Source organism: Nycticebus coucang, chromosome 10 (genome assembly GCF_027406575.1).
Source record: "Nycticebus coucang isolate mNycCou1 chromosome 10, mNycCou1.pri, whole genome shotgun sequence".
NCBI classification, from domain to species: domain Eukaryota; kingdom Metazoa; phylum Chordata; class Mammalia; order Primates; family Lorisidae; genus Nycticebus; species Nycticebus coucang.
In genome coordinates this window covers 10,549,781-10,569,865 of record NC_069789.1, presented here as the reverse complement: position 1 = coordinate 10,569,865, position 20,085 = coordinate 10,549,781, and the positions used below count along the sequence as shown (strand labels likewise).

The following is a 20,085-nucleotide window of genomic DNA, read 5'->3' as shown; positions in this document are numbered from 1 at the left end:
AAAATTATTATTTTATATTTTCCTAGGCATTTATGCAAATTATGAGCAGTACTAAAAAGTAATAATGATCTCTCCTTTATTTTATTTCAAAGGCAGTTAAAAGTAGAAAAGGAAAGATAGTTGTTTATAAAGTATTTACTTGGAATTTGAGCTCATCTTCAATAAATCCAACAGTTCATCAAGTGTCTATTTACCTGGAATTTGAAGCTCATCTTCAATAAATCGAACATAATTTTGCGCATTGACAGGTAGTTCTTTAAACGTTCTTGCATTTGATATGTCTGTGTTCCATCCTGGCAGAGTCTTATATTGAACTTCAACTTTATTTAAGACTTCTTGGTTTGCTAAAAGTGAAAGAATGTATTTGTTCATGGTACACATTGGCTGTTGTCAAACAACTTTTTGATATACCACTGTTCATAATCTCCTGTCAAAATCTTTACAGCAGATGTGTTTTAGAATTCAGAATTCTTTAGCTTTCAGAAAGGTAAAACAGTGCATATACCATCTCGGGTAGGATTCTAAAATCAAACATATTTCTGAAACAATTCATATGATCATTCACTATAAGTAGGGCAAGATTATGTAATTCTAACATTAGTTCAATTCAGGTTTTGTCTTTGAAGGAGTTTTGGTACCAAACTTAAAACTTTCCATTTTTAAGAGCTTTCTGAATTTCTATACTATCCGTTAGGGACAGTGGATGTGTATAATAACAGCAACCTCATAGAAAGACTTGCATGCCTGTTTTCATTTGAGAGATCTTCTATTGTTTTGATTGAAATTTTCTTCATTATTCTACCTAACCATTTTCTCTGAATCCTCTAATGGAAACTGAAAATGTGCTGTTGATACTGCTGACCACTCACAGTTCAGAGCCTCCCTAGGATTTTCTCCACTGAAAAGAGAGGACGAAGGTCACATCCTGGAGCAGCACATATCCAATAACTGGTTGATGTGGGAATACATCAAATTACCTTAATTTGGGACAACTCTGAAGGGCTATTCTAGCTACAGAGTTCCCCATGGCATCAGCTGAAAGCTTTATTATGTAACTATATCAGAGACTTGCCTAGGGAACTCAATGTAAGACAGACGACACCAGGAGTAGTCTAAGGAAGACGTCTCTAATATGGGAACTAAAAAGCACAGTCACTGGCCAGCTGGCTGGCCATGAGCACCATCCTAGGTGGTAGGTAGAGTATGGACAGCCTCTGACATGTTGTAGAAACATAACTGCTAAACCTTTCATAGGAGGTGAACTGGGATGGCACACTAGTAGAAAGTAAGGCATGGGTAATATCTGAGGCATTGAGAAATGAGCACAGTGGAATGATGAAACTGGATGGTGCCTGATGAATACCATTCACAAATCGAAGAAAAACAATGAAAGACTAACAATCTTTCATCAGTTTAAAACAAAGTGTGAGAGTCAGAAGGTCTGGTAGCATTTAGAGAGATTCCCATATTCTACAGCAGCGAGTAGAAAAAGATGAAGATTAGAATGGGAATAACTCAATCATGGATAGGAAATGAATCATTCTCATTCAGAGAATGTTGAATTCTCAAACTCAGCAAGTCTTCCATGACAAAGCCAGAGCCCTATTTAGGAAAAAATGGGACCCTGAGAGTTTGGATGGGACCTCTGGGTTGATACACTTGAAAATCTTGAGTCTCCAGACTCACTGAACTCTCTGGGTCTGCAAATGCCCCACTATTTCTTATTAAAGGCTAACTAAGGCTTCCACTTGCTCAAAGATGATGCAGAGGCCTCTGCCTTGCAAGGCAGCATCTGCCTATCTCAAATCTACCTTTAGATAGACAGCATCTAAGGTCAGATCCCAACATTAAGAGAGGGAAGGAACTAGGCTCTAAGATCTGCAGAAGTCAGCCAACATGTCAAGTGAGTACCTATGACACTGGATCCTGAAGGATGCCAGATCAAGGCAGGCAGCAGGTGGCGAAACCAAGTTGAGTTAAGAATATATCAGGATTGGAGTATACCATACCATGACACACGACAGAGGGATGAAAACATACTGCTAGGGATGTTCTTGGCAGCTCAGAAAAAGCGATGAATCATACTAATCATATGCCAGAAGTGTTGCAGTGGATGGTAGGAGGAATTAAGAGACTCTGTGGGGCTTCCATTTCTAGTCATGATAGAATAGTTCCAGATCAGCTCTTAAAATATATAATAAGTCTGCTTTAGAAAGTTGACTATAGGCAACACAAAACCTATGGTCCCTGAGAGAGAAAAAATTCACAAGTATGTCCTGAAACCATGCAAATTGGTTCATAGTTCAGGACACTGGAGTCAATACAAAAAGGCAGCTCCCCTGGCCCGGGGAGGTGGATATCTGGTTTGGGGGAAGTTGAAGCAGCTATAATCAGCAGGGTCAGGTATCAGGGAAGAGAAAGCTGTGAAGAGAGGAGCCTTCCCTCACCAGCAGGCCATATGAAAGTCCTATGGCTAAGGTAGGACTCTACCTACAAAGAGTGAGATTACTGGAGGCTTATTAGACATTAGTTGCTACACAGCTGAGTGTGGGATAAAGACTAGAGTCCAGCAGTGTGGGTGGGAAGGGAGGGACAGGACACACTGCTCAGCACTGCTGAACTGGACAGCTTTCATTATCACAACTGTTATCCCTCCTGCATCCAGGTGAAACAGAAAGATGGCTCCTTAACAAAAAAACCCACACCTTGAGTAAAACCTACTACAAACTCCCCACAATGAGGCCTAAAACCAAGCTCAGTCAAGATCCACAGAAGAGAGAATTTGGAGACTGATTTATTCCAGCTTAGAAAGATTTGGGAACATCCTGGGCTTTCCACATAACTACACTAACAAAGCATAAATCTGAGCTATCCAAGTTCAAGCTGATCAGTCAGTAATTCAATTGCCCCCAAAAGAAAACTATACAGAGGAAGATGACAGAACGAGTCTCTACAACTTATCATCCACATGTCCAACATTCAACCAGAAGTTATTAGGTGTGGGAACAGTGATCCACAATCAAGAAAAAGAATAGTCGAGCGGTGCCTGTGGCTCAGTGAGTAGGGCGCCGGCCCCATATACCGAGGGTGGCGGGTTCAAACCCGGCCCCGGCTAAACTGCAACCAAAAAATAGCCGGGCGTTGTGGCAGGTGCCTGTAGTCCCAGCTACTCGGGAGGCTGAGGCAGGAGAATCGCTTAAGCCCAGGAGTTGGAGGTTGCTGTGAGCTGTGTGAGGCCACGGCACTCTAGCGAGGGCCATAAAGTGAGACTCTGTCTCTTAAAAAATAAAAATAAAAACAAAAAAAAAAAAAAAAAAGAAAAAGAATAGTCAAGAGAAACTCTAACTCAAAATGGTTCAGATGTTGGACTAACAGGGGGGAAAAGTAGCTAAAATAAGTCAACAAAACTTGATCATCAGCAAGTAGACAGATACATAATCTTAGTAGAGAAATCAGCAAGTGTAGAAATGATCCAAATGGAAATTCTAGAAATAATTCACTGAATGGTTTTTTAAAAAAATTATCTGACTTTATTTACCATGATAATCCAATTTATTCTGATAATAAATTATTATGTACAGTTATCAAAAATGTTGGGTACTTTTTCCAAGAAAAATGTTTCTGAATGTGACACAGGGAAAGAGACTCCCACTTGAAGTCCAGTGGGTCCTTGGCATTGTTTAAGAAAGCATTTAGGAGCGAGTCAACAGTATAAAGTGAAAGTGAGATTTATTTAGAACCTATGCAGGGTGGCCCAAAAGTCACCATAAAGAGGAAAAATTACCAAACTCTTATTTTATATTTTTAGTTGTTTATATTTACATATCAACATGTACAGAAATAGTGTACAAAATTTAGTAATGAATATTTTATAAATAAAGGTACATTTAGCTACAATTTCCCATTTTCCCTCTATGTATATATTGTGTATATATATATATATATATATGGCAACCTTCAGGATACCATTAGACAGTCTATTTTATAGACAGAGCAAAGTCAAGCTCTTCCTGCAAAAGAGAATCAGCTCCCTGGTAGAAACTACAAAAAGTCTATTCCACAGACAAGAGTAGAGGATAGCTCACTGGATGGGTTTAAAAGCATATTTGGAGACGGGTAGAAGAATGAGTTATCAATAGAAATTATCTAAAGAAAAAAGAGAAATCCAGTCATGGTGGCTCATGACTGTAATCCCAGCACTTTGGGAGGTTGAGGTGGGAGGATTGCTTAAGCTCAGGAGTTAAGAGACCAGCCTAAACAAGAGTGAGGCCCTGTCTCTATTAAAAACAGAAAAACTAGCTGGGCATTTTGGCAGGCACCTGTAGTCCCAGCTACTTGGGAGGCTGAGGCAAGAGGATTATTTTAGCCCAGAAGTTTGAAGTTGCTGTGAGCTGTGATGCCACAGCACTCTACCCAGGTGACAAAGTGAGACTGTCTCAAGAAAAAACAAACAAACAAAAAAAGAGAAACAAGAAAGGAAAATGAACCTCAAGAACCGATGAGATGACATAAAAAAGTCTAACATACATGTATAACAAAAGAAGAAGAGTGAGAAACTAAGGCCAGAAAACTCTGCAGCAGACAAAATAACATGGGAGTGCCTGGAAGGAACTCTTTGGTGGCCAAGTGCTAAGAATTGCATTGGTGAGAAAGGCATCAATATTGTTGAAAAACTTTAGATTATTATCCTCTAAAGCCTAAACCCTAGGGCTGATGGAAGGAGATGCTGTTGTAAGACTGAGATGCCTGAAAAGCAGGCAGAGATGATAGGATTCCTAAAGAACAAAGGCCAGACAGCAGCACCTAACCCTTCAGAAGCAGGGAGGGCTGAACTCTCACCATGAGTAGCAGCAGTCAGAGCGACAGCTAAGAAGCCTTGCCCGTCAGAGAGATAAGGAGCCAGTTAGAAAACAAGTAGGCAATAAGGATACTAACCTATAAGTAAACTTTAGTAAGTTTAAAATAAATTCAAAGATGAATTATCAAGGGGCTGAAGGCAATGCCCCAGTGCAACCAGTCTTCCTATCTGGGTATCAGTGTCTTGGGTACAGGTACTTGCCTCAATTTGGGACAGCTCCTAGCTCAGTGGTTCCCCAAGAAATAGATTGCATGATATTTCAACTAGACCCTCTGCTCCTTTCTTTCTTTTTCAATTTAATTTTTCATTAAATCATAACTATATACATTTATGGGGTATAATGTGATGATTTGATTTACAATGTGGAATGCTTAAATCAAACTTATTAACATGACCATCACCTCACTTACTTATTTTTCGTGGTAAGACATTTATAATGTACTCTTAGTTACTTTGAAGTATAACCTTGCACTGTGCACATTAGGCAAAATCCCAGCCCTCTGCTCCTTTCATAACTGATACTGCAGAAAGCATTCTCTAATAAACTTCTTGGGTGTAAATTTCCATCTCAGAGTGTTTCAGGGAAATCTGACAAAAATAGCTAACTCAGATTTAAAAATAAATCCTTAAAATTGACAAGTGCTATCTCTTTTGTTAGTTTTTAGTATTTTAATTAAAAGTTTCCTACAATGTTCTTTATGGTAGACCTTGCCACATGTCATTATATTTGGTTACGCTATTCTCTTTGGAACCTCAGTTTGAAATAGCTTTGTAAATAGAATTGAGAACAAGGATGTAACATATATTGCAACAACCAGTTTTCTAAGTGAGTATTATTCTATGACATCAACACATATCTTTTTTCTGTAAGTGAAAAAGGAAAATAATACATATTTAGTTTCTAAGAGCTAACAGCTATCCTCAGTTCCCAACCTCAAGAAATGCTTGTCATTAGGAAGTCACAAAACCTACCAGTGTTACCAGGTTATGGAAACTAAACAATATTCCTTGATTTAGCATATTCCCAGTCCTTATTAGGTGACTAAACTAAAAAATTAACAGTCTATTGCTGGAAGCTGGAAACATTTATGCAACTTCCTGAGTAAATGAAGGAATCATATGACTAAGGATATCCTTGAAAAAACGCATTGCCTCAAGTAGGAAGTCTCCCTACACCCACCCACTTTAGGCACAGAATAGAGGTTAGAGAAAATCACTCCTGGGGCTTGAAGGCGATAGGAAGGGTTAAGGTATTGAGAGCAAGCCAGCTTACTATGACAAGCAGGGCACTTCTCTCTTACCCCACTGTTCACTGGGAAGGGAGAAACATATCCATGGAAGTGACTTTCAAAACAGGGACAGGGCACTGCACTCAGAGGTGCCATGTTTATTCTTTCCTGTTTTGAGTTTGAGCACCTGCCTGTTGTGACCGAGGACTTGAATGCACAGCGGCAATGACCAAATGCTAATCGTCAGCAAAACACCTGCACTATTCACAAAGTGCAGATCAAGCCCGTGGCTATGTGTAAATCATAAATTATACAGAAATACATTTACTTTCTAACACCCTTTGGTCATGCCTAAAGAAGTACCTGGGATATGAGGTATGATTTCACCATCTAACTTGTAAGCAACTCCAACTTTGATTTCTGTAAACACGTCCAAAATGTCCAGCTTAGTAAATGCCAACCTAATTTTGGAAGAAAAGGCATCGTTAAAACAGGAAACTCTTAAAGGCCTTCACATCTAATTTGATTGATGAGTGAGTAAAGAAAAATTCATGCAAAGCTACAAGTTCCAAAGCAATTCTGAAAACTGGTTAGAATTCAGTCATAAAGCGTGCCACACATACCACACTCACTATAGAGGACAACGTACCACTGCATTTGCTTGACAGTACAAAGGGGCTCAACTGACCCACTGCTGAGTCATTTTTCCAGTAACTGTCACAGATTTTCACTGGTGGATCCACACACTCTTGCTCAGCTTTCTGGTGACTGATCAACAACATGTATTTGTGGGAGGGCTGTCTGCGGTTAAGGGAGCGCTCTGTGCCAGGAACACAGCAGAACTCACTATTCTACACGGATGACCCCAAGATATATGGACATTTACACACATGCCATCATCCCTCAGTGCTTCACTGTTACCATCACCTCCACCCTTGTGGTCAGATATTATCAAAGAAGAGTGAGAAAACCACATCAAGGACCTCTTCATGATACATCAAAATTCTCTTGATAAACTGCCTGGAAAAGAGGTTTCTAAGGGAAAAAATCTGTTGAAATTAGATAAAACACTAGGTTTGGGATTCTTGTCCATAAATTATTATTTTTTTATCCTTTATTCTGCTATTTGGAAGACATTCAGCCCAATTAATACAGATATAAATATATTTATTTACATATCTATGTATATGTGCTACGAACAGATCATTTTTACTGAGCATTTTCAGTGGGCCAGGGAGTGCTGACTCTCACTACATTTCTCAGTTACTTTTCAAAACACCCCTGTGAATTAGGTAATACCACTGTCTAAATCAGCGGTTCTCAACCTGTGGGTCGTGACCCCTCTGTAACAATGAAAATACATCACGGCATTAGGAAGGTTGAGAACCACTGATCTAGATATTAAAGATGAAACTGAGGCATAGAATGCTTAACTCACCCAGCCATATGAGCACCATGCACGGATCTGAGATTTGAATCCAGGAACTTACACTTTAAGCCCATGTACTGAATCATTGTGCTATTATGACTGCTTCCAATCATATACATATTGTGCTTACTCTATCCACCTACCCATCCACCCACCTAACCACCTACTTTGCCATCCTAATTCCTCTCTACCAACCTTAGTTTTCTGGGAAGATAACTTAGCATTCCTCTCTTTGCATATCCTTTCTCGGATCTTGGTCTACTTCTACCTGAATCCACAATTTTACTCTTTGGTCGATAAAGAGTAAAAGTTTCCTATTAAGGTACCACCTTAAGTTTCCACTCTACAAAATTAAACCTGTGGTCATGAATTGTTTATAATTTCCTGAAATGAATATTTCTGAAGAATACTCACGCAGTAAATCCGTTGATCATATGAGCATATTTGAGCAAAACAAGGTCCAACCAGCCACATCTTCTTTTCCTTCCAGTAGTTACACCAAACTCTCTACCCCTTATTTGTAATAATTCTCCAATTTCCTAGAAACAAGAAAATAGACATTTAGGATTACAATACCAATGCTATAAATCTAGTGGAATTATACTAGGTATCAGATCAAAGCCACTTTGAGATAAACATCTCTCAGAAAACCAAACTGAAGATAGAATTCTATAAAGATGATGGATTTTATCGGAGGGAGGCATTATTTGGAATAGATCTGCAAAAGAACCTGCAAAGGGGGGGGGGGTTCTAGGCTTTGTTTACCATATAGAAAGTTAATTGTTTAGACAATGAAGATTGTTAAGGAAGAAAGAAAATTTATTGTAGAGGACATTAACCAGGAGGTGGGAGAATTAGACAGTCTTAAATCTGTTTCTCTGACTGATTGGGTCAGATGGTTTTTAGAGATGAAATGAATAATATAAAAAATTAGTGAATATTATATGTTTAGGGGTGGAATATAGGGCATTTAAGTGTAGTGAAAAATTATATTGGCACATATATTTGTGTGACTAAAAAATAGAGGGTAGGTATTTTTGTAGGGCAGAGATTTTAATAGTATAATGAGCTAGGGGTTAATATTTGTTATTAGTTTGGTCTCATGTGAAAGCAGGATGTGGGCAGTACGTTGTTAGTGGGTCTCTAGGCAAGATTTGTGTGGGGAATTATTTATTTTGTCTTTTTTTAAACAAACAGGTGGTGTAAGGTCTTGTAGCTCTTTTGTGGCTATAAGGCTGTTTTATAATTTTGGGGAAAAAAATTAAAAGCAAATGGATCAGTGAAAAAGGAAGTTAAAAACAAAGAAACAATGTGCCCAACTATAAAAAAAAGGTTAATAAAAAATAAATTGCCCTAAGTTAAAGCAAAGGAGCAATTTAAAAATTCCCTTTGTGGTTCATTAACAGATCTATTTTTGGCCTTACCTTTTACCACTTTCACTAATATTTTTTGATGTTATGTAAGTAACTTTCTAAAATTTAGATTGACAGATAAAAAAATCAATAAATGCTGCCTATTAAAAATAAGTTATTAACAAGTATTTATTAAAATAGATGAATCTTTCTTTCCAGAGCTGTAGTTTGGTGTTTTTCCTGAAAACAATAAGATAACTACATCTAATAAGTAGTTGCTAATATCACAGTGTCCCTCAGAAGAAAATTAAAATCGAAAACAATGCTCAGAGATGTAGGCTACAGTCACTCCCTACAACCTGCTTTTCCTATCTATAATTTACCTAATCTGTAATTTGCACCTTTTTGATTAAAGCTACCAAATTCTGACATCATTATATGTATTTTTTAAAATATTGCTGTGATCAATCTTGCAAATGAAGTGAAAGACACAGGATATAAGAATTAACTAAGAAAGAAAAAAAAGGGCGCGCCTGTGGCTCAGCGGGTAGGGCTCCGGCCCCATATGCCGCGGGTGGTGGGTTCAAACCCGGCCCCGGCCAAACTGCAACCAAAAAATAGCCGGGTGTTGTGGCGGGTGCCTGTAATCCCAGCTACTTGGGAGGCTGAGGCAAGAGAATCGCCTAAGCCCAGGAGTTGGAGGTTGCTGTGAGCTGTGTGAGGCCACGGCACTCTACCAAGGGCAATAAAGTGAGACTCTGTCTCTACAAAAAAAGAAAGAAAAAAAAGCATGAATATCTAACTATTTTTAGAGAAAGGGCCTTCTTCTGTTGCCCAGGCTGAAGTGTAGTGGCATGATCATAGTTCGCTGTAACCTTGAATTCCCGGGCTCAAGCAATCCCCCTGCCTCTGCCTCCTGAGTAGCTAGGACTACACACCTGTACCACCACACCTGGCTGTTTTTTTTTTTTTTTCTTTTTATGTAGAGATGGGGTCTTGCCCAACCTCAAGCAAGTCTTCCATTTTGGCCCTCCAAAGTGCTGGGATTACAGGCATGAGCCACTATGCCTGGCCTTGAATATTTATTTTAATACTTTTTGAATAAGATTTACTGAGAAATATGCTTACATTGTCTTGTTCTGTAGGAAAGGCACCAATACCAACTCTAGTCGTATAAGCTTTCACGACTCCATACACTTCCCCGACATTTTGAGGGGGCATACCCAAACCGGTACAAACACCTCCAACAGTGCAGTTTGAAGAGGTTACAAAAGGATAAGTCCCTAAAAATAGAAATAAACATTACAATACAGTATACAAATACATACACATTTTCAAATAGAATTACCATTAAAATTCTGCATTTGAGTATGTTCTAGGTATCTGATACACTTGAACATAACTGTAACCACCCTCTCAAAGCCTCATTGTTTTATTTTTGATTCTTGTAATGAGATAAATGAGTAGGTGGTTAGACTCTTAAATGAAGTGCTCACACTGCAGAGGCTCCTTCAGTGCAGGGAGTGAGTAGCTTAGCACTCTATGAAAGGTGCTTACTTAAGGGACTACGAAAGAATTTCATGCTGAAACCCAGCCACATATTTTAAGTCTCCTGTTAGTTTAAAGCAAATGACACCCTGACGTGAATATTTAAGATGCAGCAACAATCTGGAGTGACAGCAGTAAGAATTTCTCCAGCTTTTAATCTCTATTTAGGAAATAACCCTCAAATTAAACAAGAGTAATTTATGAATAGCAACATTTTTTGCCCCCAAAGATTCCCTTCATACTTAACTATACACTGGGCTAATTAAGACAATCTACTTTCTTTCTAGATTGGCTAGGCATATTATGGCATCAAAAATACATATCTACAATACAGAAATATTGTTTCTTTAATTGGTTTAGTTGGGAGTCATCATAAACCAATGAAATCTCAGTAAGAGATGAAAGAATCAGATTAATCATGAGAAATCTTTTTTTTTTTTTTTTTTTTTGAGACAGAGTCTCACTTTGTTGCCCTCGGTAGAGTACCGTGGCATCACAGCTCACAGGAATCTCCAGCTCTTGGGCTTAAGCGATTCTCTTGCCTCGGCCTCCCAAGTAGCTGGGACTACAGGTGCCTGCCACAATGCCCGGCTATTTTTTTTTTTTTTTGTTATTGCAGTTTGGCCGGGGTCGGGTTTGATATACCCATTCGGTATATGAGGCCAGTGCCCTACTCACTGAGCCACAGGCACCGCCTGAGAAATCACATTTAGATGAAATGGTCAACAAACTAATGGGACAGTAGTTTGAAGAAGTTAAGCATTAACCTTTTGAAGATGGAGAATCCATCCAGAGGGTCTCATGCCCAGAAAGTTAATTAATATAAAAAGGCTTTCATAAATCATAGAATATGCATGTTCACGAATAATGTATATTTTAAAAAAATGTTTAACTAAAGATTCTTTCATAGAATTCATCTTACCATCTTATAGTTCCAGGAAAATGAAGTCTGGAATTGAACCATGAATCAAACATTAAAATCACAATGTATAGAACCCCAAACCTGCTGAACCCAAACAATAATTTCATTTTTCTAGGGCACAAGAAAACTTCATACATGTATTTTCTATAATGTTCCTTTAAAAAAAGATTGGCGTAAGATGACAAACTTCTAGCATTCCTGAATATACAAGATAGAAGCATTGTTTTAAAGCTCTACAGTATTAAAATTAATTATTTATATCTTAAGTACCTTGGCCTCAGTTAAGCTCCCTCAACTGTGAATCACATCTCACTCACCAAAGTCAATATCTAACAGTGCTGCATTGGCCCCTTCTACCAGGATTTTCTTTGGTGGTCCATGTAGAGCCTCATAGAGGAAATAAACTCCGTCTCTCACCATTGGTTTAATCCTTTCCATATAACCCTGTATACAAAGACAACAATTTACAATATAACCTGTACCAGTATAAATCACCCAATTTAATGACTGAAAATTGACAAAAGCAAAAAGCACTCATACTTCATAAAGCAGCTTTCAGGAAAATAAAGAGAAAGAACTACGTATTCTACATCTAAACACCATGCTTTTAAATTTTGTGAAGTAGCTGAAAAACTATATTTATAATCCACGTAATCATGAATTTTGAAATTTAGAGTGATTCTCAAAATGCAGCGAAGGCCGCAAGTTACACTGCCAAGCATGTAAATATCAGTGATTAATTGTATTATTCTTTTGCATTGTCTTCCATTACTAAAATATCTCCGCAATACTAAGTTTATATTTTTATCAGAACATGTACATGAACATTATAAACATGAACATTACACATGAACATTATAAAAACTTCTCAAAACATATTTAAAGTGCTCATCATACTATTTAATTTTAGAATTCAACTTAAAATGTAATATCAACAAGAGCTTCCCCTAAAGCCTACAGCATAAAAACTAATTTCAAATATGCTTAAATATTTGTATAAATATTTGAGCCCAAACATGAGCCCACCTCAGTATGTTACACCCCTTTATGAATGCAAGGTCCTTCCTTGTCTCTAGTTTACAATCACTTGCTTACTCCTCCCTTTGTCCTTTTTTATTTATTTATTTATTTTTTATTTTTTGTAGAGACAGAGTCTCGGTAGAGTGCTGTGGCGTCACACGGCTCACAGCAACCTCTAACTCTTGGGCTTACGAGATTCTCTTGCCTCAGCCTCCCGAGCAGCTGGGACTACAGGCGTGCGCCACAACGCCCGGCTATTTTTTTGTTGTTGTTGCAGTTTGGCCGGGGCTGGGTTTGAACCCGCCACCCTCGGCATATGGGGCCGGTGCCCTACTCACTGAGCCACAGGCGCCGCCCCCCTTAGTCCTTTTTTTAATGCCTGAAATGACCATACCATTCATAATGTCCCTCGTTCCTTAAAGTCCTGGTTAACACCTATCACCTGTAAGAATCTTCTGATCTAATTCTGCTTATTATTCTTCCATCTACTTACATTCACATGGAACATTTATAAAATGGAATAGAGCCTGGGAGCAGGGCTCATGCCTGTATCATAGCACTCTGGGAGGCTGAGTCAGGAGGATTAGTTGAGCTCAGGAGTTAGAGACCAGCCTGAGAAAGAGATAGATCCTGTCTCCACTAAAAATAGAAAAATTAGCTGGGTGTTGTGGTGGGCACTTATAGTACCACTTACTCAGGAGCCTGAGGCAGGAAGATCTCTTGAACCCAGGAGTTTAAGGATGCTGTGAACTAGGCTGATGCCACAGCATTGTAGCCTGGGCAACGGAGTGAGACTCTGTCTCTAATAAATGGAGTAAAAAAGCCATATATATCCATACTTTAGCACACAAAGACTTTCCAGCAGCTAGTAATAAATTTAAAATATTTGTCGTATAACACAAAGAAAAGATGATGGGTGCCTATTCTAAGCAACAATCAATCCACTGAAATAAAAATACCTAACATTTAGAATGTTCCTTCGAGATCATTCTTTTTTAGAACTTAGCGGGCAGAGCTAAGATTTGCAACCATTCGAAAAGAGCATGTGAGATTTGTCGATTCCTATTCAGATCTAAAATTGATGTTGCTATTTATTTATAGATGACAAGCAGTAATAATCAGATTTGCAGAAAAGTTTGAGTTCACCAAAAACCAAGAGGAATGGAAGGGTAGAGATGACAGGAGTCTCAACTGCTAACTAGCTTAGGCACCACTGACAATGAAGAGTTGCCAACTGTGGGCCTAAACTTCGATCAATTACCTTATTTGTGTCTTAAGGGTACAGTACTAAAGAAACTGACCATATTGGGTGTCATTTCTAAGTGAACTGGGTAGCTTGAAAAGTTATCATTAACTCATCTCTCTGTTGCTCTTTTAATTACTATTAGTGATTTTTATATAATACAAACCTAGTCTTTCTGCTCAAAATTACCCAATACCTTTTCATTATCTCCAGGATAAAAGCTAAATTTCCTATCATTGTGCATAAAGGCGTTGATGGTCTGTTCTTCTATCTTCAGGTACTGCTCCTGCTCCCCACACAATACTCTGTCCAAGTTATATTGTGTGAAGTCACTCAAACGTGCCATGTCCAGGACAAAAAATGTCCCTTACCAGTTCTTACACAAACCTTGAATAAATCAAACATCCAGATGATAGTTTGGCAAAAAAAAGTATTAAAAAGAACATTAATGAGGTCAGAAAGCATTACCTTGAGTTTCTGTAATTCACCTTCAATGTCTATTTCCAAAGTGGGGTATATAGATTTGTATTGGTTAGCTAGAACTTTGAACCTGAGAAACACAGATAAATCAAATCAAGATATTACCTTTCTTAGAAAAAAACATACAAATCAAAAACATCATACAATTCAAATGATTTCTGTAGCTGATAAATGGTCTTAATGGCAAATTAATCCTAAAAAAAACTTACCTTCTAAGAAATAAAATCTAATATAAAGAAGATCAGCCATATGAATAAATGATGTGCTCAAAATATTTACTTGTTTGGGAATATCAACAATATAATTAAGGTGATGTGTGTGTAGAAGGAAAGGATGGAATGACTACAATCTGTAAACACAAAAGACTTAAATCTGAATTAATTACACTTTATAAAAAACAAAAAGGGATGGTCCACGTGATGCTCATAAAAGCATCTGTCTCTAGATCCTTTTGTAGTTCATAAGCGTGATGATTGGGTTTTCATACGCATGCGTGACATGTGTCTCCCACAAATTTGTGGCACATTACCAGTCTGACATGAAAAAAAAAAAAAAAAAGCGTGTGTTTCTAATATTCTTCAGTGGAGTTGCCCTGCCAGTGCAGACAAATATAGACAGTTGGTGGCAAGGGGATACAGCATGTCATTATAGCTTTGATACAAAGTTGTTATTAAACCCAGCCAACTAACTCCCTATCACTAAACCACTGTTCAGCTTGTTCATGATTATTAAGTTTCCCCGTGGAGATTTTGTATATAGAAAGTATGTGTCAATGTGCCATTTCTATTTCCAAGGTAAGCTTGGTATATAACAATTCACCAATAACCAAGAGGCTAATGGGAAGACATAATAGAGTCTTCAGACCTGAAAATCTGAGGATTAAGACTCCAAAGGTACTGATATTCATTTGCCTTGGATTCATTCTATTTCTCAGCAAACCATATCCAATCCTTAAATGTAAATCTAGCTTTGTCTTCCTAGGACTATACTATTAAATCATCATGTTATTTTTTAATGAAATTAATCTGAAATTAAGGACCAATTAGAATGTGATACAAATAACTAAGATTTCAAGTTTTTAAAAAGCCAATCACCATTCTACTAGAGTGCTGGTTTGACCATTTTGCACCCTGGATTTTAAACATTCTAAAAATCCATGCATTTTTTTCAATTTTGAAGCACAACTTAGTTACCTCTCAGAGAAGCCATCGAAGTCAGAAACAAGATCACACATCCTAAGTCCACTTCGAGCAGCTTTGGAAGAATAAACAGGGCCAATGCCCTTTTTTGTGGTACCCAAACTTAAAAACAAATTAAAACAAGCTTTGAGTTAGATGAGAAAGCAGTAGTAGGTCTCAGGTCTGCAGTCAGGGCATCACAAAGAATAAAGTTATGTAAGACTATTTTCTGTTCATGCTATTAGTATTTTCTATAAGCATATTTTCATAATCCTATTGATTATTCTCTAAAATCTAAACAGGATAATCTAATACTTTTTTTTTAACCATAAAAGGAAGAAGAAAATGCTAATTTTTCTTAAACTTATGACTGGAATTTAAATAAGGGTATGGCTATGTTTAATCTGTACCAAAAAATGAAATAAAATCATACTTTTTTCCTGCTTGTTCTTGCCTCTGTTGTTCCTGGATACCATCAGCTGCTTGATGAAAATCAAATACTGAGAGGAATAAAACAAAATCATGTTGTGAAGACAAAGATAATATGCGAGAGCAAATCATACTTTATTTATAAACTCCTTTCATAATGCAACTCGTTACATTATGAAAAATTAAATACATTTTTAAAGTGATAATAGTAGAAGATTACATTGCCAAGTAAGAAAATATGCCTGATCTTTCACTCTGATTTAATGCAGTATGCTATTTTAAAAATGACTCAAAAAGAGAGTAATTTTGGAACACCCTATCCTAAAATTTAGTTTACAAAGACATCCTCTTTCCTTGTAGTTCTGGGCTCCATAAATCTAGGATCATTTTGACAGCCCCTTCTGCCTCACTACTCTCAAGCCTCGGTCCTCTCTCACGTCATGTAGCCAAAACCACCTTTCCAAGACAGAAATATGATATCACCACTCCCTTGCCCTTAAAACTCAATGGTTTTCGGGCGGCGCCTGTGGTTCAGTGAGCAGGGCGCCGGCCCCATATACCGAGGGTGGCGGGTTCAAACCCAGCCCCGGCCAAACTTCAACAAAAAAAATAGCTGGGCGATGTGGCGGGCGCCTGTAGTCCCAGCTACTCGGGAGGCTGAGGCAGGAGAATCGCCTAAGCCCAGGAGTTGGAGGTTGCTGTGAGCTGTGTGAGGCCACGGCACTCTACCGAGGGCAATGAAGTGAGACTCTGTCTCTACAAAAAAAAAAAAAAAAACTCAATGGTTTTCCATGGCTCTTAAAAAAAAAAAGACACAAAACTCTTTTATGTGGCCTCTGCATGAGCTGTGCTTCTCTCCCTTTGGCCACACTGGCATTCTTTGCAGTCTTCAACTACAAGGCATATGTTTCTGCATGAAATTATGCCTCTTCCTAAACTTCTATGAGTATCAGGACCATGCCAGTTTAGCTTACTAGCTGATTTCCTCTGCCAGCAAGTACTCAAATATTTATTGACTATGAATAAAGAGCAAATTTATAGAAGAGGGAAGCCTACTATTCGTCTCTGAACTGTTTTTTTTTTTTTTGGGGGGGGGGAGACAGAGTCTCATTCTGTCATCCAGGCTAGAGTGCCATGGTAGCAGCCTAGTGCACAGCAACCTCAAACTCCGGGGTTCAAGATTTCCTCCTACCCTGGCCTCTCAAGTAGCTGGAACTACAGTACCTGCCACAACATCCAGCTAATATCTTAATTTTTTTTTAGTAGAAACAGGGTCTCACTTTTCTCAGGCTGGTCTCCAACTCCTGAGCACAAGGGATATTCCACCTCAGCCTCCCAGAGTGCTAGGATTACAGGTGTGAGCCACCCCACCAGGCCAACATTAACATCTTTAAAAGTATATTGGCAAACTGTACACCAGAAGACATCTACAATGATGTCCAGAGCAACATTATTTGTAATAGCCCAACACTGGAAGCAACTCAAATTTTCATCAGTTGTAGAACAGATAATCGTGAAACATTCATGTAACGGGATGCTATATAGAAATGAAAAAGAATAAAATACTGCTGTGTGTAACAATAAGAAGGAATCTCATAGAAATTTTAGTACAAGTCAAACATATATAATAATTTTACATGAAGTTTAAAAAACAACCAAAACTAATCTATGGTGAAAGAAGAATAGTGATTACCTTTGCGAAAGAGAGTAAGTCGACAGTGACTATGTCATCAGAGTAGCTTTTCAGGGTACCAGGGAGACTGTATTTTATGGCAGGTAGTGATTAAATGGGTTAAGTTTATGACTTTGCTTTATTATGCAGTACCTTAAAGTGTCTCCTTATCTCCATAACACACAGGTACTAGACCTTGGCCAATAAATAGTTATAATATGCTAGAGGGATTAGTTTACTATCATGTTCCCATACTGTTGCCCAGATAATAGCCTTGAGGGGCCAGAACAGTTCTTAAGTGCTATTTTTTTAATCCCTGACTTTGCAAATCAGTTAGGACAAGATTGAGATCTTGGAGTAGGTAATTTCATTTCTTGCGAATAAAAAGGCATTTGCATGTAAATATTTGTTTTATTTTCTATGTTCAATGAAGATAAAAAGGCAACTGACAAACCACAAATAAAATGGTTGATGGAAAACAAGTGAAGTATACTTTTTAGGAATTAATTTAGTATCTTGTCATAGAGCTAACATGTTCCTACATCATTTTTCTTTTCTTTTCTTTTTTTTTTTTTTGAGACATGGTCTCAAGCTGTCACCCTAGGTAAAGTGTGGTAGCGTCACAGCTCACAGCAACTTCAAACTCTTGGGCTTAAGCAATTCTCTTGCCTCAGCCTCCCAAGTAGCTGGGACTACAGGTGCCTGCCAAAACGCCCAGCTATTTTTGGTTGTAGTTGTCATTGTTTGGCAGGCCTGGGCTGGATTTGAACCTACCAGCTGCAGTGTATGCATCTGGTGCCCTAGCCACTTGAGCTATAGACACCGAACCACTTTCCTACATTTTTCTAGGCCCCAGAAGCTATTAGGGTGATCAGAATAATTGTTTTCACAGGCTTCATTATGGCATGGAGGCTTAACGCCTCCACTATTACTGTTACAAAAAAGTCTTTCTCTGAAGTTGCTTTGAATAACTCCTCCATTTTCTATAGCCTGGATATAGAAAACAAAAAATGCTAACTTAGGAGTTTGATCTAATTGTAAAATTAAAGATAATTGTGCACGTTTAGTAGTTGTGTTTTACTGTCACCATTTTCTTTATTTTTATCATTTACTGTTATGGTTAAGTTTTATTAACATGATTAATGTTACACTGTATTGAGTGTGAGCCTCAGAACATTTAATAGCCACTTTGCTTGTTCTCTCACACCTCCCTGAGGTTTTTATTCAACTTTCATTTCTCAGTGAAGCCTCCCTGACCTTTATCTAACATTGTAGGCCCCTACCCACCGCTTAACAAACCTGACATTGCCTGGCTCCTTTCTCTGCTTAACTCTTATCTCCTCAGATTATCGCTATGTGCCAAGCTATATTTTACATATTTATCTTGTTCATTATTTCTTTTCACTACTATACTACAAACTCCATGGAGGGATTTTTTGGCTGTCGTTTTATTCTTTTTGAGACAGTCTCATTCTGTTGCCCAGAGTAGAGTACTGTGGCAGCCTAGCTCACATCAACCTCAAACTCCTGGGCTCAAGTAATCCTCCTGCCTCAGCCTCCCCAAGCAGCTAGACCACAGGAGCTCACCACAGGTTAAGTTTTTCTATTTTTAGTAAAGAGGGGGTCTTGCTCTTCCCAGGCTGGTCTCAAACTCCTGAGCTCAAACAATCCTCCAGCCTCAGCCTTCCAGATGCTATGATATACTGGGGCATAAAGTGAGTCTCAATAAATGCAAAGAGACCAAGATCACACAGGGTATATTCCTTGTTCACCACAAAATTAAATGAGAAATAAATGAGAGAAATCATGAAAATTTTATAATATTTGGAAATATAAACATTATATCCTATAACTTAGGATCAAGATAGAAATCAGAAGGAAATTACAAATTATATTAAACTAAACTGAATGGAAATGAATGTAAAAATGCTTACACTGAAAAAGTCTAAAGTTAATAATTTAAGCTTCTAAAGAAGCTAGAAAAGGAGCAAATTATTATTATAAAACCAAGTATAAAGTGGAAAGAGCTGAAACCAATGAAATAGAAAACAATAAACACAAATCAACAACAAAACCAAATGCTTATTTTTGGGGAGAGGGGAATCAATAAAATGGATACCAGGAATGAAAGACAGACATCATTAAAGACTCTACAAAAGTTAAAAGGAGAATATGGAAATATTATTAAAAAAACCTGATACCAATAATTTGACAGGTTAGATGAAATGACACATTCTTTAAAAAATATAAATTACGGGCAGTGGCTGTGGCTCAAAGGAGTGGGGCACCAGTCCCATATATTGGAGGTGGCGGGTTCAAACTCAACTCCAGCCAAAAATTGCAAAAGAAAAAAAAATATATATATATATAACTAATTAAACTGACACGTGAGAAAAAAATCTAAATTCCCTATATATGTTAAAGAATTCACACTGATGGTGCATCTTACAAGGGTACATATGAAATTTACTGAATGTAGAATATAAAAGTCTTAACACAATAACTAAGAAAATACCATGAAGGCTATGTTAACCAGTTAGATGAAAATATTTCAAATTGTATATAAAACCAGCACATTGTACCCTATGATTGCATTAATGTACATAGCTATGATTTAATTTTAAAAAAAGAATTCATAAAAATTTCTTTCTTGTCTTTTTTTTTTTTTTGTAGAGACAGTCTTACTTTATCGCCTTCGGTAGAGTGCTGTGGCATCACACAGCTC

At 37.8% G+C, this 20,085-nt stretch overlaps 1 protein-coding gene and 1 pseudogene across 1 annotated transcript in view; one reads left to right on the top strand and one right to left on the bottom strand.

Annotated features, from left to right (window-relative positions):
- The window catches only part of ADSS2 (adenylosuccinate synthase 2), a 45,185-nt gene that overhangs the window by 2,300 nt on the left and 22,800 nt on the right, over positions 1-20,085 (bottom strand). Inside the window, exons 5-12 of the mRNA XM_053604902.1 lie at positions 15,693-15,759; positions 15,275-15,382; positions 14,070-14,151; positions 11,656-11,782; positions 9,997-10,151; positions 7,931-8,055; positions 6,451-6,548; positions 195-344 (exon numbers count right to left, since the gene is read on the bottom strand). Coding sequence (XP_053460877.1) covers positions 195-344; positions 6,451-6,548; positions 7,931-8,055; positions 9,997-10,151; positions 11,656-11,782; positions 14,070-14,151; positions 15,275-15,382; positions 15,693-15,759 — 912 coding nt within the window. The remainder of the gene's footprint in view (positions 1-194; positions 345-6,450; positions 6,549-7,930; positions 8,056-9,996; positions 10,152-11,655; positions 11,783-14,069; positions 14,152-15,274; positions 15,383-15,692; positions 15,760-20,085) is intronic.
- On the top strand, positions 14,527-14,620 carry LOC128598034 (uncharacterized; annotated as a pseudogene).